This window comes from Takifugu flavidus, chromosome 19 (assembly GCF_003711565.1).
Source record: "Takifugu flavidus isolate HTHZ2018 chromosome 19, ASM371156v2, whole genome shotgun sequence".
In the NCBI taxonomy this organism is placed as follows: Eukaryota; Metazoa; Chordata; class Actinopteri; order Tetraodontiformes; family Tetraodontidae; genus Takifugu; species Takifugu flavidus.
In genome coordinates, this window is record NC_079538.1 from 10,164,737 (window position 1) to 10,187,818 (window position 23,082).

The window sequence follows — 23,082 nt, forward strand, 5'->3', positions numbered from 1 at the left end:
GTGTCAAGCGCTGTCAGGTTCACCTGTGACCTCCCCTGTTAAAGGGCTCATGATGGAACTGTGGTTTTTCAAGACAGATCTGCCTGGCGGAGCTGCCGCCGACATTCTTCAATGAGTCCTGCGGCTAGTTCACATTGTAACAACTCAGCAACAGGACTCCAATATGTTTCTCTATGAAAATGTTGGATTCTAACGAAAGCCCCAGAGGACCTGAAGTGTATTCACTCCCATTCTGGTTTAACCCCAGACGGACGCCATTGTGTGTGAGGGCGGGGGTTGACGCCGCCATTGTGCACAATTTTCAAAGAGGGGAGCTTTGAAACAATACGTTTGGATGGACATTTGTTTTTTCAGACATTTGCTTTGATTTCAATCTCACCGCAGTTCTTCATTTCTGCATAACAGGAAATGCGTGGCGCATGTTTCGTTGGAAGTCAATTGATCACAAATTCTGTGAGAGCAGCTTCTACTGTGGAGCTGTGAGCACATATATTCATGGTTAAATCTGAATGCACAGTTCTTATCAGGGTTTTCTCACCACCTCAGGCAGACACTGACTGTACTCATTGTTTCCATAGAGATGGAGAGTATATAGATTTCATGCTAATTTTAGAGTCAAGTGAGTTATTGCACGATGGCTTGATTGTCGCGTCGGCCCGCTTTGTAGTGTGGGAAGTCAATTAATTTGTCCTCTAACATTAGCCGAATTCCTCACCAGGATCTTTCAAATGTAGTGTACAAATTAGAAATAATATAGAGGAGAGTGTGCCTTCTGTGCTTACCGGTACTTTACACTCGGGCTAAGCTAACATGCAGCTTTGTCCACATCACTGAATTGCTACACTTATTTAAAGCCTCTAAATCTTTTTCATTATATTTCCTGCAGGCTTCACAAGCACATCCTGTGGAAGTCTTAGCAAGGCCATTTTCAGATGCTCTTAAAAAGCAACAAGCAGTGTGACACTTGGCTCCCAGGCGCTGGACAGACCTCAGAATCTGGTACATATTGTGTTTCCCTGCTCAGGCAATGTGCTAGTGATTATAGGGCGCCTGAGGCCTGTGTTTGCATTTGGCAACAAAGTTGTGCAGCGGGTGGGGCGCACACATGGGGTTTGAAAAGTCATGTAAGAGAATTTAAAATTACAGCAGGTGATGGTGCTTCAGCCTGGCAAGAAAGTACCTTTGGGCTTAGAACACAGGTTTTCATTAGATTAAAGAAAAAGGGAAGTCAGTACGAAGAGGAAATGGTGTTTTGTGGCTACATCGGTGAAAAGAAACTGAAGCATGTATGTTTTTGTCACACAAAGATTTTTGAATTCCGTTTTTAGCTGATGTGAAAACATGTGTATCATGACAGAATTTAGGAGAGCTCACTTGCTTCACACAGGAAGGTTGGTGGCAGATCAGCTCAGTGTGGCTCCAAAAATAACAACGGCGTGCATAGTTGGTGCAGAATTAAGCACAGCAGAGTGAAACAGTTGTATTCTGGTGCAAATTACGCGTCTGCTCAGCTACCCTATAATTACGCGGCCTTACTATCTGATGTGGACGTTTATATCGGTCTCTGCTTGTGCTTAAACTGGTCCTGAGTGGCGCTTAAGCGGCCAACAAGTGTCACTGGCATATTCGCCGAACGCTGTGGCGATAAAACACCCAGGTCAAAGGCTGTCGCTCAGACGCTGTGTAATTATTAATAAGTCTGTCGTGGGACGCTGTCAGGCCGAACAGGGTGACACCACGCAGCGCAGGAATAGAGACACCTACTTTCATCCCTAAATAACACACAACAAATGAATCCTAAAATAACCCACCACACACTGCATCCACCCATCTGAGGTGGCACCTGCTTTAAAATGATCAGGTGCAGTGTGTGAGTGTGTATTAAGGACTTGGAGACTGTTGAGGCATGGCAAGTTGCAGCAGTTTAGGGGTCAAATCCTAATGACAGATGTTTCTTGTTCCCCCTGTGAAAATATTCTTGGGGAATTAGAACTCATTTTCCCCCATCAGACTGTAAAGCATACCTTGCTGCCAAGTCATCCTCTCCTGTCTTGCACAATGAAGTGCTGAAATGGGGGGGCACCATAATTTGTAAGCTGCCTGAAATCAGTGCATATTTCAAAATGTGTGGAATGAAAAGACATTTGAAAGTACATTGCACAATGCTGAAGGACTACATGAAACTCCACGCACTGGAAATAAGGTCATTCATTTTCAGTGTTTTGCAACAAACGCTGTGATAAATCCTCCCAGTGGATGGGAGGGGGGGCAGGATCACCACTGGAGCCCATGGAAACACCTGTAGAGGACCTCGTTAATGTGTGTGAGAGACTGCATCGCGTTTATCCACATCACAAGTCATTCGATATCCGTTGCCCCGTTTTGAATGCCGTGTCTCTCGTGTCACCAGCTGATCGGTTTGAACCACAGACACGTGAGACAGGCTTCTGAATTACAGACGTGCCTTTTCTTTGTTTGCCTTCATCTCTATGGCAACATTGACAAAGACTCAGCAGTGGGAGATGGCTGCTGCACATCTAAAATGACCGTCAAGGCCGCCACAGTAACTCATTTTCTTCCCCCCCTGCAGAATATGTTCTAGCCTTCCACATGAATTAAATCCAGATAAAGGTCAGGTGATCTGAGGAAGCGCTGCCATTGACGCACGTTTTGAACTGGAGCAGCCAGACGTCCTCATTGCTGTACGTTCCACACAAGCATGCGTTTACACAGGAGCGAGCAGAGTCTATCCCAACTATTTGGTGCTTGAGCTGAAATGCAGCCTGCCAAAAGATGCATAATGATAGTCGAGGCAATGCATTCCACATGTTCTCAATTAGACGTACAATTTGTTCTCTGATTTGCTCACCAAATATGGTTTGACTTTCAGCAGTAATTTATTTTTCTCTACTATGCCCCATAGTTTGGCTGCACTCCTAATTTTTTTACCCACACCAATGACAGAAATGTTTGAGTGTTGCTGCTGTACAGTGGAGGTGTCACACTATCACATGGTAGCGATCATGTTTGGGGCCACGGTGACGAATTCCTGTACATAATTGAAGCCAAACACTTTGGCATATCCAAGCTAATATGTGGAGCAGAGAAAAGAAGCGGAGAAAATATGATGAAGGGGAATAGAACAGAGTGAGGAGGGTGTGACCTTAATCCCAGAGAAGGAGAGAGTCACACTGAAATACACACAGGCAAATCTGGTCTTTCCAGTTCCTGTATGTGAGTAGAAGAGTGTGTGGGACTCAACCATTTAATACACAGACACGTTTGCCATTGTTATACAGCAGGAGGTGAGTTGTCATGTCATGAGTGGACAGAATCATTTGTGGCCATAATGGCCTGTCATTAATCAAGTTAAAGGATGTGGCTAGTTGCCTGGTTTGACCCAATGTAGAAGCTCATTGCGGCGTCATCGTCCCTTTAAATGTCAGAGCCTGGAGTTACTGGTTATGGCAATTTCTCTTTTTGAATGTGACATTATATCATTAGGTTGCCATCAGTAAATTTGCACAAGTAAAATTTCCAGGGATATGCAAAAGCATCCCTGCGCCGCACATGTAATGTCGCTCCTTTGTTCCATGCAAGCCGCTACATGTCTCACCACTCGAGCGAAAACGTAAAGTTGCTTTATTCTGTTACTCACACAAGAGTGCTGCAAAACAATGCCTGCGGCAAATGCATTCTTTCCCTGCCCTTTTTCCTAACAACAGTAAACTGGTTGTTTGAGGTTGTGATATGTTCTGCCAACAATGGTGGTGTTTCATCAACAGATGGTGAACATGGATGGCATGCAGCAGGTCTTAATGCATGTGGATGCACTTGACCAACCTCATCAACAGCAAAGATGAACTTCACAACTGAATCACACTGCCCTCATGTGGGGTATAGTATTATAGGACAGTGAATAGACTTTTTTTTTAAATTTAGTTTTTGCATGTGTGTCTACGTGATAAAAAGAGAGAGGGAATCTAGTCTGGGTCTTATGGTGACCCACATCTACGCACCCTGAACATCTCATTACGTCAGACTCCATAATCACACACTACATCGGAGCTAAATTATGTATATTCTCCTCGTGCACAGCATCCAGTCGCATGTTATTTTAATTTAAATGTATTAGTGTGGTCAACCCAGCGGGAGATGCGGCCACTTCCTCCCGATTTCAAAATGCCTCATTTTGTTCCATCTGTGCGAGGCAGCGTCTCACTAAGGCTGCGCCCACTTCTCAACACACGGGTGGGTTCATCCTCGGAAGGAATATAGAAATCCCGCCGTGGCCTGATTTTCCCACACAGCGATTAGAGTATTTTAAAATGTTTTGACGTCACCAATGCGAATTTTTACATAACGCGGCGATTTGGTTGAATATTTTGATACATGTTTCGCAGGAACACCCCTACTTGAATGGTGTGTCCCACTCCCTCTGCCGTTGTTGTAACGTGTGCTCCAGAACAGATTTGATGCTATATTGACTAGCTCCACATTGGTTTAAAAGCGACGAAAAGATGCGTCTGCACGAAATTAAAACAACAGAACACGCAAAAACGCCAGCAAAACTTTGTCCAACTGTGGCTAAACTTTGATAGAAGAGATCCATTATCTTCTCCCCACAGTTTCGTGTGTTATCGTTGTTTTATCCTCGCCAGTATCGCCGTCGGACTCGTTGTTTTTTGGGGTTTTTTTTGGTTGTTGTCTTTCTTAAGTTTTTTTCCCCTTCTGGAGCAAGTCCAGTCTGATGAATTCACCGAAAAAAGACGGAGATGATGTGCCCGTTAAAGACCCGGTAAAATATGGCGAACTCGTCATTTTGGGGTAAGTCTGTAAATACCAAATGCTCTTGTATTGTGCAGGACTGGAATCGGTTCTGTGTAAATATAGAACCACCCGTAGTGGAATATAGCGACCACCATTTCAGCTTTGTCGATTTCGTGTAGTAAAAGGTGCCTTTTATTCGTGGTTTCGAATGCACATTCTATTGTTGCACCTCCAAGCCCACCTTTATTCCCTACTTAATGCATCCTTGCATCACGAACCTCTAATAGAAACTAACTTCAGCTCCCCCTGAGATCCCATTCTTTACATTTTTATATCATCCGTGACTGAAAAGTGTCCAAAATGTGCTAAGCCTAGCTTGTAAGGCTCCTACCATGGAGCCCCTTTTCATCAATGGTTGTAGTGGTGTGTTGAGCAGTGCTGAAAATCCCAATGATGTCATACTATTCCGGGCCTGGAATGGCTAAATGTGTGGCTGGTGATGATACCAGTCTCTGGAAAATCCAATCATTTTGCCCACATTAATTAGTCATAATGCTTCTGTTCTATTACTGATGAACAAACGTGGCAGCCAGATAACCATCCATGCCAGGGTGAGCAGGGCACCAGCACACAGCGAGCAGGATGGGATGTTGACGTCCACCGGCTTCCACAGCGTTTCCTCCCCTGCAGCGCCGCCAGGCAGCGCAGGGTCCCGGGGGAGAGGAAATGCCACAACACGCACACATGGGGGCTGAGTGATATCCAGGCCTCCCGCTTGCCCTGCAGAACTTCCTATGTATGCCAAAGATAACTGACCTAATGGCCTACCTCTTCCCCACCGGCTGCACATGGAGTGGGGAGTTGGGAAATCTCCGTCATCAGAATACTGATCAGATGCCCTCGTCGACACCTGAATTTGAATTTACCAAGGCTCTGACATGGCCGAGGGTTTGGAATGTCTCGTTTGAGGTTTTGTATGTGCCGCCTCAGCACAAAACCTTGCCACAACAGAAGGGAGGCCAACAAGGACGGCCCTAAAAGAGCGTTCTGATCCGTATGAAAGAGCATTTTTGACAATTGCAGATGGGAGAAGTCATCCTCTGTGAGAACAGGCTGTTCTCTCCGCTTCCTGTCGGATGTTGCGCTATCCCGGCCTTTTTGTTGTGCAAGTGTGGGGGAACTTTGCATCTGTCAGCTGTGGCGATCACGTGACCCGTGTGGTCGATGTCTGCTTCACTGCAGGCGGTGCGATCTTTGCAGTGGCTGACTGCCATCTCTGATTACACTAGTTATCCCGGACACCATGTAAATCAAAGCAAAGCCCCGGTCCCCTCCAGGTCGTTCACGTGTTAAATGTTAAAAAAAATAAATCTATTTTTATGTCTTTCCCTCTGACTTCTTTCTGTTTTCCTTTGAACCCTTGTCTGCGTCACATTTGCTGACTGCTGACTTTCAAGGCAGAGGTCTCACTGGTGATTTGGCCTCCACCAAAATAAACCCTGTGTCAGGGGCAGAATGAGTGAATATTTCATGCAGTGCGAGCACGCTCTCAGTGGTGGCCACAGATGCTCGCACAAATTGTGCCTTGTGAAGCCGCTCCTCTGCTGGCCCTTCCCTTCAGCCCTGTCCCTAACCTTTTCAGGATTTCATCCTCCTGGACTCTGCCCTTTATGGATGTGTGCTTTGTGACTTGCATATTTATTGTCATCTTTCTGTTCCCATTTCTGTCAGGGCACCTATTTTCCTACTTATGCCTTTTTCTCTGATACATGGCTGGTTTTTATATCCTCCTTCTGCACGCTAAGAAATACCAGAAGTTTATGTTTGTTGGTGGAAGGTTTTTTTTTTTCTCATTCTCTGGATTAATTTCATCATAGGGGTCAATAAATCCTCTTTAAACACCGAGTATGTCCACCAAAGCTTGTGGAGCCATTTACCAGGCTCTTCACCACTAAAAGCTTTATTGGAAACCGATAATGCCACAGAAAAAATGGCTCTTAAGTCTGATGAGCCGCAAATGGAGCTTTTGGGGAAAAAATAGGTTCTGCGTTTATATTGGAAATAAAAGAGAAGTACTGAAATACTGCGGCCAGACCTCCCTGAGTTGGGGCAGTTACGTTTGACCTCTGCTTTCCAAAAGAAGTCCTAACAAGGTAGCTGTAAATTGCAGACGATCGCTTGACCTCTTGTATTCCCCTCGTTCTGCCTCTCTACATCTGGGCTCCAATCAGTGGAACCTTATTCATAGATCACTTCAACTGGGGTGGCAGAAATAAAGAGTGCTCCAGAAACGTCTGACTTATCGTCTTCTGTCTTCTTGTAGGTACAATGGCTCTCTTCCCAGCGGGGACCGCGGGCGCAGAAAGAGCCGCTTCGCTTTGTACCGTAGGGCCAAGGCCAACGGCGTCAAACCCAGCACTGTGCACATCCTCAATTCACCACAGGACACCAAGGTGTGCGCGTGGGTCTGTGCATGTAGGGGTGTGAAGTTGGTTTCCTTCCTGCAACTCCCTGTTTTCAGTTATAAATACTCCTCAGGAAGCATGACTGGTGTAAGCGCATACGTGAGCATGTGCACATGAGCACATAATATACGGTAGAACTAGCCAGAAGGAAGGTAACTCGCATCAAGCATATAAGTCGGCCACGCTTGTTCTCATGCTAATTTTTAAGTGTAGAACAATTAAAATTGCAATATGTTTGATCGTGTTCACTTTAAGGCCGATACAGGAATGTAGCAGCACACATGAGCTGTCAGAGTCATTGGAGAATGTTCCAGAATGTGTAAGAACGGCCTTTTGTTGCTGCTGCTGTTGCAGGCCGTCCACAGCAGCGGGCAGCACAGCATCTCCTTCACTCTGTCTCGGAACCAGACGGTGGTGGTGGAGTACTGCCATGACAACAACACTGATATGTTCCAGGTAAGACGGCACAGGCGGACAACAACGTTCAACGATCCTTTAGGGATGATTGGATTCCTCTGAAGCAGTAGCCCAATAGAGTAGTAATTTTAGATCTATGTGGCTGAAAAAAAACTCCAAGCGTGTCTATTTTTATTCTACAGTTCTTATTATAGTGCCACAGATTAATTACATTTAAAATGAATGATAATATGGAGAAACTGGAGTCCTTAGGTTAGTGGAAAACTGTTGCTATCACATGGAAATTCCTTTAGAACTAACGCACCACGGAGTGACGGCGGGTTCTTCTCTGTGACCGACCTGCAGATTGGACGCTCCACGGAAAGCCCCATCGACTTCGTGGTAACAGACACTTCGGGCGGGGGGAAGGACGGAGAGGACCCCTCCATCGCTCCCAGCACCATCTCCCGCTTCGCCTGCCGGATCGTGTGCGAACGCAACCCACCTTACACGGCGCGTATTTACGCCGCCGGCTTTGATTCTTCTAAAAATATCTTCTTAGGGGTGAGCAGCGCCAGCAGACGTATTTTTGGACAAGCAGCGGTTGTCTCATTTGAATCCCATTTCCGTTGCAGGAGAAAGCCACCAAATGGAAAAACCCTGATGGACACATGGATGGCCTGACCACCAACGGGGTGCTGGTGATGCACCCCGATGGGTTCCCCGAAGACCCTAAGCAGGGTCTGTGGAGGGAGATCTCGGTCTGCGGAGACGTGTACGCACTGAGGGAAACGCGATCCGGACCCAGCCGGGGCAAACTGGTCCGCTGCTGCTTTCTTTATCGAATGATCTGCCCCTTCAGTTTGGGTCAATGTCTCGTTGCTGTTCGGACCTCTGCAGGCGGAGGGCGAGACCAGTGCGCTCCGTGACGGTTCGCTGGTGGACCTGTGTGGCGCCACCCTGCTGTGGCGCACAGGCGAGGGTCTGATGCGCGCCCCCACTCTGCGCCACCTTGAAGCTCTCCGCCAGGAACTGAATGCATCACGACCCCAGTGCCCCGTGGGGCTCAACACCCTGGCGTTCCCCAGCCTGCCGCGCAGCCACAGGTACAGATTCCAGCATACGAGTTCTTTTTAGATCTTTACCAATTAATGTGAACTATTTACTGAATCTAATCGGCCCAAATTCCCCCAAAAAACTGCTATGATGCACTGAAAAATGCATGTGGATGCTGGAGGCCGGTTTCCTGGTCTACTAGAGGCTGCAGTGTGGATATTTGATCCCCAGTTTTAACATTCCTCTTCTGATGCCAGTCTCGAAGAGCGTCAGCCTTGGGTATACCTCACTTGCGGCCACGTTCATGGACGCCACGACTGGGGCCAAAGATCCGAGGAGGAGGAGGATCTGGGAGAGACCAACGGTTGCGTGACCCGTCGGGAATGTCCCCTGTGCAGGAGCGTGGGCCCCTACGTGCCCCTGTGGCTGGGTTGTGAGCCTGCAGTCTACATGGACGCCGGAGCCCCCACACACGTTTTTGTACCTTGCGGCCACGTCTCCTCAGAGAGGACAGCCAGGTACTGGGCCGAGACCCCGCTCCCTCACGGGACGCACGCGTTCAGGCCCATCTGCCCCTTCTGCTCCACGGCGCTCGGCTCACCCGGCTGGGCGAGGCTCATCTTCCAGGGCCCCATCGACTAACCGACACTCCTCAGAAACCACAACCACAGTAACAGGAAGATACCCGAGCTTCATTCCTGCAGCCGTATTGACCAGCGGTCAGTTTGGGTAGGAAGCTGTCACACCTGTGACTCCTCCACACACTCGGTATGTATGAGGAACGGTGTCACTGCTATTGTGAATGCAGCTCAGGGTACGAGAATCCTTCCCTTTGTTTATCCTTTCACGCTGGCTGATTGACGTGCGATCTGGAAAAATGGGCCTGATATTTCCATGACATTTTCATTCCAGCCCAATTCTACCCAAGTGTCGTGAGAGGGGGTTTCAAACGTAACGTATAAAGGAGTTTAAATGCTGCTGCTTGACCCTTGTCGGTGACTTCTGCATGATTCAGCGACGCAACCCTCCACAGGTGTCACGAAAGCAAACGGAAAATTTATTTTTCTATATTCGACGCCAGGCTTTTTGCACTTGAGAAAGGAATGGCCTTTGATTTAGGCGGCCTGCAGTGCTTTACACGTCTGCGGCATCCGCGTGTCTTTACCTCTTGCACTTTTGTGGCTTGAACTCCTCACCGCCTCTCAGTTTCTGAAATCTAATACTGTAATAGTGAGATGCTGCAACCGAGTCATTGCCTTTTCATTACTGGTTTTGGTAGCACTTTATACAGCAGAACAGCGTGACACATCTGGCCTCAGGTCCTGCAACAGTTACCTTTAGTTCACTATTTACAGTAGATGCGAGCGGCTACACGGTGAGATCTGAAGCAAATGTTAAGTTCAAAGGAAAGTCAACCAATAGTTCAAATCAGGATGCTTTGTGACGCATATGCAGTTTTCTGTTTCTTCTAGCTCTTCTTCTGGTATGAAATCTATGCACAAAGGCCCAGTAAATGAGATCCCAGGCGTAGCATAAGGTTGGAATGAAAAGCTGCAGATGCTCTGATTATCTCCGCCGCACTCGTGGAAACGGGCGCGTCATATCTGCACATCAAAAGAATTCTGTGGAAAAGGCCAGAGCAGATCCCCGTTTATCAAGCAGACTGAAGGATAAGCAAAGGCTGGGACGCAAACCGGGTCAACTCCACTTCAGAACCCTTCACAGCAATAATAACTCTTCCATTGATAAGCTACATGTGCTGACGTGTTATGTTGGCAGGCTCCAGACATGGCTGAAACAGTTTCCAGGTTAAGGGCTCAACCAGAGGCGTGATCGACGGCTCCAGACACTTTCTATCTGCGATGTAACCAAAAACACTACTTTGTTTTCTGGGGTTGAAACGGTCAGTTTTAATGTTTCAACCCATATTTCTGATGCATTAATGAAGCAGTCATCGCAAACCAACGTTTTTGGGGTTTTTTTTCCTGCCGCCTCGATTCGAACACACTTCTGGTTGGCGATTTATGCTAAACAGGGTCCGCGTGAACTTCGCTAGAGCGCCGAAAAGGTTAGACCTCGCGTAAACCTCAAGAAGTGTTAGTCTTTTGGTTTATTTCAAAGAAAACTATTTTGTTAGGAAACGGGGAAGGGATTCTTTTAAATGTTCAGTGTTAAAGTCAAACTATTTTTCTAACTGCCTTTCGTTAACTGTCCTATGTTTCAGAATACAACCGTGTGGTAGATCTAGGAGAGCTTGTGAGTGACAAAACATTGCCAACACTGTGTCCATCAAACACGTAACACACTGCTACCGTAAAGAAATCTACAAAAATGTTGCCCAGACAATGAATGTAGCCAAATACTCGGGCTATATTTAGCCTTCCCTGGTGCTCATATTGAATGGTCTATATTGTGATACTATTTTTGTAACTGAATATGATGGTGTTGCGTGGTGAACTAGCAAAGTCAGATACTATCAAATAACCTCAAGTGTGCAAGAGTTGATATAACACACTCACATGGAAATACTCGTCTAGCTTGCATGTACCAAACGTACACATAAGGTATGTACACTACACGTTAACTATTAAAAGAAGAAAGGGGGAAAAAAAAGCATGGTTGAATGGCAACCTGTTGCAGGACAAGATGTCTTCCAAACCCTGCAGCGTTTCTGTGTTTGACCTTTGGGGAAAAGAAGAAAAAAATAGGAGTTATGCATACTTGATGTGTGATGTATGTGAATGAAACCCTGTCACTTCGTACTTCTATGCTAATATCGTCCATCAGAACCAGTTAATTGCAGAAAGACGTCCACAATAACACCAGTTCCCCTCATCTAGACCCCCTACCGCATCCAGACTTTCACATTTTAAGTCAAGATGCACCTTAAACACCCCCGACAGCTCAGGATCAGCGTGGTCTGATGGTGGAGATGCTTTCACAACTGCAGGACAACCAAGTCATTTATTGACCTGATTTTATTTTTTTTCTTCATTTTTTTCCTACACGATACCAAATTTAAGCGTTGAAAATGGGCTACAAAAGCGTCTCCCTCAGCTGGTTAGATTCCTGTGAACCCTCCTTTTTAAAGAGAATAAAAAGTATGAGATGAATAATGTAACGGTGTATTGGCATGTGGATGGAGGAGCAGTTGCAGCACCTTCATTGGCATCTAGATTTTAAGTTGGTATCTTTAGCATTTCATTTTGTGCGTGCCTGTGTTTCCTAATGTTATTTTATTGTGTGTGCATTTGACTTATAGGTGTCCATATGCACATTTCCCAGTTATTTTGATATTTTAGTGATATTCAGAACCAGTGTTATTGTAACCTCTTCCATTATTTTTTGTTTTATTTGTGTTACTGTAGATATGATTAACCCTCATTCCAGATTGGAGAGACCTCTTTTTTTTTCAACCTCATCTGACCAAAGGTGAGCAAACAGCTTACACACAGCATTAAACCTCAGTGTTGACATGACGTCCCTTTAATTACTGTCACCTTCAGCTGTTCTGCATTATAATCCCTCATACTCTTCTGTAACTGTCCGGTGCACAGACAATCGCTATACACATGTCAATAAAACTGGTAACCATTGAGTTGTCTGTGTTCTCCTGTTTTTGTAGCATAAAATGCATCCATTTTTATTTCATGGTTACAACACTAATCCGTTTTAATGCAAGAGCAGATTGCCTGCAGTTCCTCCCAGTGAGCGCCAGGTGGCGCTGTTCGCCCGCGAGACTCAGCGCAACACAGATAACGAGGTTGCTTTGAGTTGCATCACCGCTTTACAATAATCTGCGGCTTAAATGAGCAGTTTTTGGCAGCCGCGGTCAGCACCACGCAAATGTTTGCAAAATTAAAGAACCTTCTAAAATTAAAAGGCTTTTAAAAAGTCTGGATGCTCTTTTGCAACCCAGAACTAAAAGCCCTGCTCACAAGTTTGTGCAGAACTGATTTCACCCTCCGCTCGTGGGTTAGAGGCCTTTTCAAGTGATCTTTTAAAGATTTACAAAGCCTTTTCAAGGCTGTCTCGGTGTCACAATATATTTCATCTTTCCCGAAGCCTCACTGAGGAAAAAAATCCAGACTGAACAAAGTAGAATCTGGAACACACAAAATTTGATGATGATTGAGTGTTTACTGTCGGCCCTTTCATCTTTACACACTTGTTTAGGAAGCACAACTGCAGACATATTTAGAAAGGTAATATATGTATGTTCAAATATGCACGTTAATGAAATTTTCACTTAACCAGATTACTGCAAAAAAGAGGAAGAGCAGCACTTTATTGCCCAAAGTCTCCCTCAAGTGTGTGTGTGCGTGCGTGCGTGCGTGTGTGTGTGTGTGTGTGGTGTAACACACGTGATGGAGATCAATTCGTAGCAGAGGGATTTATAGTTTTTGATCGCAGCTAATTAATGTGGAACCCTCAATGGGACTTAATTGGTGTGTGTGTGTGTGTGTGTGTGTGTGTGTGTGTGTGTGTGTGTGTGTGTGTGTGTGTGTAAACTCCCTGTGGATGCACTCTGGATGTTCCTGTCATGCTTCCATCAATCCACCCATTAACTACAAACACTGGGAAACTTTAATTAGGCAGAGGCCACAGACGATTAATTAACTTTAATACTTTCATTTTTCCCCTCTTCTACTAAATTCCACTAAGTCACCATTGCTCCTTTAGCCACATCATTTACAAATCCAATTAAAGGCAATATGAAGGCATCATGAGCTGCCGCCTGTGTTCTGTTTTGTGGGTGTGAATGCTGGATCCACATAATCTGAGCAGGACGTCTTAAACGGGGGTTAAGAGTTGTAATAAGTTTGATTATTTTATGGAGTTTATTATCCTGTGTCATCCTGTTAGTGCGCTGCTGTTGTGGCAGTGGGCTGGTTTAATCCAGACACTCAGTGGTCTCCCACTCCGTAGCCATGGGGACTGTCGCCATAGTCACTGTCAGAGATGGATGAGTGAGGGGCCTGTTCCAGCACCTGTCGTGGAGCGCTTGGGCCTCGAGGGAACGCCGGTTCTCCTTTGTCATCCTGGAAAAGACTAATTTTCACCTTCATCGGGCAGGATGGCGAAGGCAACAGAAAGGGATGGTTTTGTCTTGCAGTTTAGGGTGTATAATCAATTAAACTGACTTTATGAACTCAGGCATCCCTCCAGAGGCAACGCAGACGACATTATTATGGGTTATAATACAAAATAACAGTTAATTAATTCAGAAGCAGACGTGGTCGCACTGGGTATCAACTTGGCCCAGTCTAGTTCAAACAAATCTATGAGATTTATTTTAATATTGATGCCTTTCACTATGTTGGTGTCTCACACACTGAAAATGTAGGTCACGGGTGTAAATTCTAGAGATAAGAAAGCGCGATTTAAATAGAGCCGGATGAAAAGAACCATCCCTGACCAGTAACACACTGGTATTGGCCCAACACCAGCTGAACCTGGAGTTCTCTGGGAGAGCTGGTACGGCTGGGTTTTCTCCTGGACCCGAAAGCAGGCGAAACAGTGGGAGAAGTGTCCAACAACAACGTGTTTATTATAAGGTCGGTTCAGAAGGGGTACTACGAGTACAAGCACACACGAATAAACAGGAGTCATGTTACCATGGAAGCACGATAACAACAGTCTTTAAATACGTGGCTATGGAGCTTGTCGACAGGTGCGTCCACCTGCAGCGCCAGCTGTAACCAATTACCGGCTCCTTTACGCCCCCTGCAGGACAGAGCAAGCAACACACGTCCCGGAACCCTGGACCGCAACATGAACATGCAAACTCCACATATAAGGGAGTCGGAATTGAACCCAGAACCTTCTGACTCTTTTGATTAGCATTTCCAGACAAATGCGCCACGTTTATTCGGAATCGGCCCCTCTGAATGTAGGTCAGACTCTATTCTGCTCCCAAAGCTTCATTTTCCCCTCCTCCCGATGTGGCGGCGTGACCAACGACAGCCTGGAGCAACCGTGGTTGTAATTTCCCGCAAATGACGACTAATGAAGGAGTGATTCCCTCTCATTACGGCTGTGTCTCCGAGCAGGCACAGGCGTGTCACATGTCGCTCCCCTCCTGGCTGTTGTTGCCTTAAAAATCCCTCATTTCTCAGCAGCATCTTCAGGTCGGGGATGAGGGATGAGAGCTCTCCTCTCATGGCTCCATCACACACTTCCTCATTAGCCTCGCACGGTGGGTGAGAGTCATTCCCAAACATTTCTCATTACACCTTATCACGGGGGGGAGAAGGGTGGATAAAAGAAGGAAGCAGAGAGGACTGAAGACATCAAAGTGTTCCTGCTCTATTTAAATGGAGTGATCTTGTGTGAAAGATCCCGCCAACACAATGATTAACCCCCCCCCCCACCTCGCCTCCGACACACACTGATACTACACACACACACACACACACACACACCTGCCCTGTCCTCATACTTATTAACCCCTGCACCATAAATCTAAGGGTGTGTGTGTGTGTGTGTGTGTGTGTGTGTGTTGGGGGGTGTCATTTGGGGTGCTCCTGTGTCAGCACATGTGTGCCGAGCATGAACACACAAGTTGGAGTCACACAGCAAGAAAGGCTCGGCTTCATCTCAAACAGACGGACGGGCTACAAATCCCATCCGCAGCGCGGGTTCTGCTAACGCTCAGGAAACACACACACACACACACACACACACACACACACACACACACACAGTGAAAGACAACTTGAAGGAAACGCAGGGTGCAATCACTGGAGACAACCAACACCACAACCCACAATGTGTGTATGTGTGTGTGTGTGTGTGTGTGTGTGTGTGTGTGTGTGTGTGTGTGTGTGTGTGTGTGTGTGTGTGCGTGTGTGTGTGTGTTCCTCAGCTCTGCTCTGCCTCGTGGATTAGTGACGTCGGCGGAACTCCCCCTCTGCCTGTGATAAGGGCACGGGCCGCTGCCTCTCCCTCTCTACTCCCTGCTCTCAATTTCAGATAGCGCTAATGGAATCTGTCCTGCGCGATTGTAATGCGAGCGAGACTCATTTTCCACGGAGCTTGGAGCTGTCAGCTTGGCGGGACTGTCGCGAGGGTTTTCGAGGAGGATGAGGATGATGAGGAGGAGGTGGTGGTGGTGGAGGAGGAGGAGAAGGGGGAGGCAATGAAGAGCCAGGGCTGATGAGGAAGGCTGATGAGTGTGTGTGTGTGTGTGTGTGTGTGTGTGTGTGTGTGTGTGTGTGTGTGTGTGTGTGTGCGTGCTTTATGACAGGCCTCCTCCCTGCTGTCAGTGAGCTGCGCTGAAGCTTCCTACACACACTCAAACACACCTCTCAGGGTCCAAGATGCAAAGTCAGTGACAGAGGAAGTTTATAAAAAGATCACTTGCAGAAAATGGTCCCGTTTCAACAGGAAAATGGCTCCAGCATTTAACATAATGTAGTCTTTATTCCGAAAGGTGCCAGCGTCAATATATATTTAATATAACTAAAACAAAGACAAAGTCATCTTTATTTTAGAATGGTGGTGATATTCAAACCATTATTATCCTCTGATATATTAAAAACTGCACTTACATTTGTACGTACATCGCACTGAAATTGACACTTTGTGTTCATCATATATGTATAATTTACATTAAATAGAATAAATCCAGAAATCGTTGCTGTTATAATAAATGAAATGCTAAATTATTTCACGCAATAGCCTGAACAGGTTCTAGTGTTTCTGGTCTAAATTATCACTGGTGCTGGGCAAAATATGGAATATTACATATATATTTCCCTGAATACATGACAGCGACATTAATAACGTCTGCAGAAGAGCAGAGAGCAGAATAAAAATGCCTCTGGTTAGGTTTAATACCCACATCGAGGAGTGTTTTTAAAAGAAATCAATCTTACTTTATCTTATTTGATGTAAGAGACGCGCATCACAAACAAAACCTTGAGTTTGAATTTCCGATAACATTGTTATCTGTGATTAGATCAGTTTGTTCAAGCAATAAAGGAGGACCCTGAATGCATCATGTGATCGTGTCAGTGTTTTAACTTGAGTGTCGTGAGTAGTTTTTGAGTACGTGAACGTTCCATCTCAGTTTCGCTTCCAACACCCCCCTATAGGGGGCAGTGTTTACATTACAAACCGAGTACCAGGGCCATTTTGCTGCCCAGTGGACCACCAGTTCTCATCACAGTACTTTGTTCTTGCATTTGCGCCTCTCTGGCAAATCTGTGTTGTCCCGTATTTACTTTATTGTTTCTTTAAACTACTCATGGAGGTGTATTTACTCAACTGTGAATATATCATTTTCCGAGGCTACTTTTCCGGAAGAGCTTCTCGATGTTCAGTCCGGTGCGAGTAGACAAAGCAGGAAGTTCAGCCACGTGACCATGGAAAGCCAGTAAAGACACAGTTTAAAGGAAATCCCAATTTGGCTTCGTCGCAGGGATTATTGAGGTAGCGGGCGTTTTTAATCTGGAACATTTGTATGCACTTAACACCATCATCTGCCCTGGCCTCTATATTGGCCTGTCACTGCGTCCCTGGTGACACTGCTGGAGCTGATTAGAGTCTTAAATAAATAAATAAAATCAAATAAACTGCAACCTAAATCTCACAGCCAGGGGTTTATGCAGCCTGAGCTTCCATTACTGGTGCCGTACCCCCCGGGAAGAGTTTAGTGTCAACAGTCCCACCTTCTGTAGCTCTGGGGGGGAGGGGGGTTCCCTCAGAGATTTGAGTGACAGATTGAGAATTTTGATACAATCTCATGGTGTCTAACGAGTTTACTGTATTCAGCACAAAAGCTGTGAAGTCAACAGTGAACTGCAGCCGTTACTGCGACGCCACACACACTCAAGAGAGCACGTGCTCGAGTTTCCAGGAAATGATAATAATAACAATAAAAAGCCTGTGTGGATTAAAGCCCTGGATCTGAACATTAGAGAAGTGCAGAGTTCAGCTCTTACAGGGTGGGGGGGGAGGCGAATCATTATCTCAGAGAGGGGAAGAATCAGAGGTGGAGGGCGGCGGGCCGCGCTAGCGAGGGAGAAAGGCCTCACGTTGGGAAGGAGACACACCGATAAAAGAAAGAAACCATCAGCCGAGGAAGAGAGAAAAAGGGCCTCACATACTGGCAAAGAGAAGTCAGGGTCTCTCTGCTTTGCATTTCATTTACATGACTGGCCGTATCGACCAATCGGATTGGGAGCAGAGCCCGTGGCTTAGGAAGGCGAATAAAGACTCCAAATGCCTTCACTGCTCTCATCCCTCTCTCTCATAATACCCTGTCTGCCCCTCTTTTCTCTCGCTCCCTCTCTTTTCTCTCCTCGCTGTCATAATACCTTTTCTCTCCCATTCTCCGCTGGCTGGCGCCGCACTATAAGCAGACCCTGTCCAATGTGATAGTGGGATGAGGAGAGCGGGAGAGGCGACGCAGGGATGACTTTTTTCCCTTTCTTTGCCGCCTGCCACCCATGAAAGCCAAGGAGGGAAGGTTACTCTTGTGTGTCGCGCATCCGAAGGTGTTTCTGCACGTGCGTGCTCTTTTTAGATGGAACCCAGACACGTGCAGGCGTCCCCGTCCACACAGGAAACTACAGCTGACAGGACGACTGTAGAAGTACCATAGGTGCAACAACCTACTGTTTCCCAACACCCCCCCAAGACTCACCGGAAGTTGCAAAAGGAATTACTGACAATAAATTATTTTATTTATTTAGGCAGTGCTGCCCAGATCCAGTTCTGGGTGGCCGAGGTTTGCTTGGAACAAGTTTTTCTACCTGGTAGGACAGAAATCCTGGCTGGATTACGGCCCTCCAGGACTGGATTTGCCCCCCCCGATCGAAGGCGCCCTTTAAATATGTTTACATCCCGTTCTAAATGTCGTCCTTTATCATCTGTTCTACCTTTATAACATCGACACAAGTCATGACGGCACCATGTCACCCAGAAACACCGAATGCCTAAAATCACATGTGAATCATCTTAACAGCACAAACATTTGAATAATGTTTGCAGACCTGACATCAGAGAAGCCCATGCTCGACTCCAGGCAGGTCTCACATTAAAAAGCAACTATTTAAATCATAAGGACGCCCCACACACTCACACGGGCTTGCTGGGGATCTTTTTTTTTGCCATATTAGAAGCTGAATGCTCCACCTTCCACCAGCCTCCGTCTACAAGAGGGAACCTTTTTATTCCCACTAATACGTCAGTGTAAAAGCAGGAATGAGAGGCCCAGTTACACCAGTAGCTGCCCCCCTCTGCACACCTCACTGGCCGGCGCATACGCACGAACCGCCTGGTGCATGCACATTAAACCCCTTCTGGTCCACCCGCCATCCAGACTGATATATAGAGGGTGAGGCCCCCACCCCCGCCACACACGCACACCTCACTCCCGCTACACTCGTCTCTCTGCCACCCTCACTGCTGTTAATGATCCATAACAATACCTTATTTGTCAGGGAGGAATGTTTACAATGGGATGGGCCCCCCCCCCAGGCGTGCGAGCCCCTCCTTCAACACCGCAGTGTGTCAGTGTGCCACCAATTACCGAGCGCAAACTAAATGAGGTCATAGCGAGATGGGGTCATTAGCAAAACAAACCTGTCGGCCCTGTGGGGCATAAAAAGGCAGGGGGGGGGGACGGTGTCAATCAGAAGCCTCCAACACTGATGCTACACCCTGATGCTACAGGTTGCTACAGGGGATGGTTTGGTCCAATATGTCATTTTTATTTCTTTAGAAGCAGCGAAAGCACTGGATTACATCACGCACTCAAATCAAGAGTAAAACTGTCCTTTACATTAACCAGCACAACTCTGACAGCACAGACTGTCCTTAATTATATCCCCCTTTAAAAGGTGAGGAATCGTTAGGAAAAACGACTCTAACTGCAGACAGATTTCATCTCCCAGGTGATGAGTCTGCATATGTATATATTTATATATATATATTCAGGTTTAATCAGACCAGTAGCCCATAATTTTCTTCGTTTCACTCCAATCTGGTCTTTAGATTTCATCGAATTTGGCTGATATTGGTATTTTCTTTCTGAACTGGCTTGGGAAATTCTCCCTGACTCGTATGAATGCATCTTTTTCTGTAAAATGACACTTAAACGCACCACAAAGAAAACAAGAGGCCACAGCTGCTCTTAATACCGGCGACGTTCTGATGAGGGTCGGCTGACGTCAGCGTGTTTTCGAGAGTTGAAAAGTAGGACAACAGATTCTGTTGTGGGTGCCAGGAGAGCCGGCGTGGCAAACACCACCCTCCACACACACACACACACGCATGCTGACACGTGCGTGGAAAGACGCTGTCAAGAAATAATCCATTGCTCTGAACTCTCCTCCTGACAGCGTCAGTCATCACAAACATCATCTGCCACGTCGGCCATCCTTCACCAAACTGGGAAAAGGCTGAAGTTGCTACAGGCGATTAGCGGCGATGCCGTGCGTGTGCATGTGTGTGTGTGTGTGTCCTTTGTTGGCTGAGGACATATTTGTGTTTGTGTATTTCCATTGTGACGCGTGTAATCCGCATGCTCTCTAATCCTGGAGCAGGTGGCCAGGCGTGTGGCGGCGGCGGGGGTGCAAAGGGGGCACACTCCTCCTGCCCCCTCAGCCACTAACACACTTACACAAATGTGATGATTGATCCATAAACCCACAGACGCATCAACGCTCTTCGGGACACCCATCGAGACAAACACCTGCACACACACACAAGCGTGCGTGTGCCTGTGTGTCAGGTCCGTCCCTCCATGGTCACCTCCTCCCTACACGCACACACGCTCGCCGCTGCCATTAACAGGTGGGGAGAGAAGAAGGCATCTGCCATCGAGGCTACCTGCCTCTCCATCTGCCCAGTCAGGAGGAAACAGGAGGAAGACGGGATTTTACTTAACATCCAGACTCCCTTTCAACACATCAACGTACAATTCTCAATTCTCCTTTGAACTTTTAGAAGAACAAACTTGTGCGAACGGCAACTAAACAAGAGAATCAACGGTTTTCACCATATAGCAGTTAGCAATAGCAATTTCACTGGAATGATTGTAAAATCTAATTTTTCCCCTCGTTATTACAGCGTAATTACATCCATCTTTGCTGATTATTATCGTGTTGTGAACATCATCCAGTTGGTTCATATGCAGAACTGATTATTTCTGTAAACCGCGACGCTCCGCGAGGTGCTGCTCTGCATAGCTGCTCCCCACTTCTCTTCTTCCACTGGGAGGCCCCTTGACCTTTGACATCTGTATTGTCAGACAAGTACAGGAGAGGTCTGACAGTTGAGGGCGGCATTTAACAACTCAATGTGACCTTATTTTGAAGACGGTGTATCCTTCTAGGAACAGCTAACGCCACAGGAGCCCTTCAGATGCTGCGGAACGCCGCAGGCCTGTTTTTGTGCCATTGTCCTTTATCTGAGGAGCGTGGATTGATTACACTGAATTGATTTTTCTGCATTTATGTACGTTTGATGTTCGGCGTGAAGCCTTTTATTGCGCCGGTCAATCCCAGTTTTAATCAGAGCACTTCACTGGTTTCCATCCACTCGATTTACATTTAAAACAGCTTTTTTGAGGGTTAGGTTGAAGCTCTGGGTTTCTCTTGTGTAAAATTGCCCTATAAGCATCTGACTGAATGGTTATTTTAGGTTTAATAAAGTTTTGCAGGTTTATTGTGTAATCCCTGATACAACATAACATAAGAGGTTAAAATAATAGGGGTTTTGATCATTAGTAATGGCTCCATCCTCTCTCGTCTCTCCTAGCTTCCTAAACAATACGTCACTCAATCATCTGTTAGCATCAAATGCTTTTAGCTCTGGTTTGCGGATATAAATTTGGCTATTAAGTGCACGTAATCTGTTATTACAACATCTCCCTTTGGCTCTTTTAAGAAGATTTATCTTTTTTTCCAGCTAATGGTCTGTTCTTATAGGAACAGGAGTGCTTTGTTGGCTGAATGTCCACCGTCAACATAATCCGGGGTTGCAAAGTCCTAAGCTAAATGGATGCTTTGGAGAAAAAAATGGGAGGAAAAAGACATAAATAGGCATTGACATTCGTGAACCACCAATTTAGCGTTTATTTTATTTTGCATATGCTGGATTGTCTTTAAACCTATAATGAGATTTCTGACCTCTGCGATTGTGTCTGTCTACCCATGTTTTCTGAAATGTGAACATTTAAGCATTTTTTTAAATGAAAAAAAGTGCCTTTTTAACCACACGGACGTGCAATTCCAAGAAAAAAAGCAAGCATGCAGCGCACCACATTTGCTACACAAACACACCAGCAAGAGCACGAAAGCAGCCTTTTATATCCAGAAGACCACTCTGCAGGTCCAGGGGAAACTATTTTTTTCAGGTGTTTCCAGCTGATAAAGAGCCAAACATATATTAAACATGCCCCAAAACCTAAAACTACTGGGAGAATAAATTGGTGCAGTTTAGCTGCGAGTCCAATTTGAGCAAATGAGAGTTTCAGAGCTCCAACACCAGTTACAAGGGCTGTGGAGCAGCACATCATTAATTCTGGATATCTCTTGCATGTTCCAAATGTGTTATTTAGAACCCTTTCATTCCTCCAAAAGCTCACGTTCAGCATTTCTGCCCTGAAATGTCCACCAGCCGAGGGGACGCTCTCTGTCCTCCATCAGGGATGCCGCTTCCTTTGCAATCAACGCAACTTCCGCTGCCCCTCCGAGTGTTTGAAGCAATTAAAAGAACATTCCGCCTCACTTTAAGTCCCATTAAAACGCCGCATGGCAGCGTTCAGAATGTGCATCTGATAGAACTGAGTTTAATCCCATCAAATAGTGTAATCCGTGTGGATGAAATCACGCTAAACGCGAGGTGGCTTAACGCAGATCGAGGAGGTCTGGGAGAGTGTTTAGGTTTGCCCATTTACCATATCCTCAACCGCCAGTCTAATGGAGTACAGGAGCGCTATTGTCTCATGGATTCAAATGAGATTCCACGACTGTTGTTGGTGCAGATGAATTATGTATGTGTTACTGTGCTGATATGTGATAGACATCATCTCTGGGGGAATGTAGGACACATGCTTATGCATAACAAAAGATTTCGGTTGTATTCTCACCCACAACTTGGCCGTTTAGCTCCCATTTTCTCTTCCTAATAGAACAAACTATTCAGCTCATCTGAAGCAACTGTTGCCAGAGAATTGGGCCCGTATCCCTCTTTATTAACATACAGGATTGCCCCAGAACTTTCCCTCAGTCTTTTCTTCTGGAAAGAGAAAACAAAGTCACGCGGCTGCTGGCGACCCCGAGCATCTGGGAGTTCATTTAAGATATTGTTTGACACCTTTTGAAATGGAGATATTATCCAATCCAAACATTTGGTGGGTCTGTTCTGTAGATCTGACCCG

The 23,082-nt window shown here is 46.1% G+C and overlaps 2 protein-coding genes across 3 annotated transcripts in view; both read left to right on the forward strand.

Moving 5' to 3' along the window:
- Positions 1 to 2,787: 2,787 nt before the first annotated feature.
- The window catches only part of znf410 (zinc finger protein 410), a 75,063-nt gene continuing 54,768 nt past the window's right edge, over positions 2,788 to 23,082 (forward strand). The window contains exon 1 of the transcript XR_008947245.1: positions 2,788 to 2,797. The gene's annotated coding sequence lies outside the window, so the exon portion shown is untranslated. The remainder of the gene's footprint in view (positions 2,798 to 23,082) is intronic.
- LOC130515717 (E3 ubiquitin-protein ligase pellino homolog 2) lies at positions 4,242 to 12,285 on the forward strand. Of its 2 annotated transcripts, none has more exons than XM_057016165.1 (7): positions 4,242 to 4,827; positions 7,094 to 7,223; positions 7,590 to 7,691; positions 7,946 to 8,195; positions 8,267 to 8,452; positions 8,532 to 8,737; positions 8,945 to 12,285. In XM_057016165.1, the coding sequence occupies exons 1-7, from the start codon at positions 4,806 to 4,808 to the stop codon at positions 9,327 to 9,329; spliced, it is 1,281 nt and encodes a 426-aa protein (XP_056872145.1). In that variant the 5' UTR covers positions 4,242 to 4,805; the 3' UTR covers positions 9,330 to 12,285. The 2 variants fall into 2 exon arrangements, with proteins under 2 accessions (XP_056872145.1, XP_056872144.1); XM_057016164.1 differs by having other exon boundaries at positions 4,251 to 4,827; positions 7,998 to 8,195.

Bases quoted from the DNA above. Each gene is read 5' to 3' on its own strand.
- LOC130515717 (XM_057016164.1), top strand. From the start codon at position 4,751: ATGAATTCACCGAAAAAAGACGGAGATGATGTGCCCGTTAAAGACCCG. The intron at 7,224-7,589 runs GTGTGCGCGTGG...CTGCTGTTGCAG, and splicing joins ATTCACCACAGGACACCAAG to GCCGTCCACAGCAGCGGGCA. The intron at 8,453-8,531 runs GTCCGCTGCTGC...GGACCTCTGCAG, and splicing joins GACCCAGCCGGGGCAAACTG to GCGGAGGGCGAGACCAGTGC.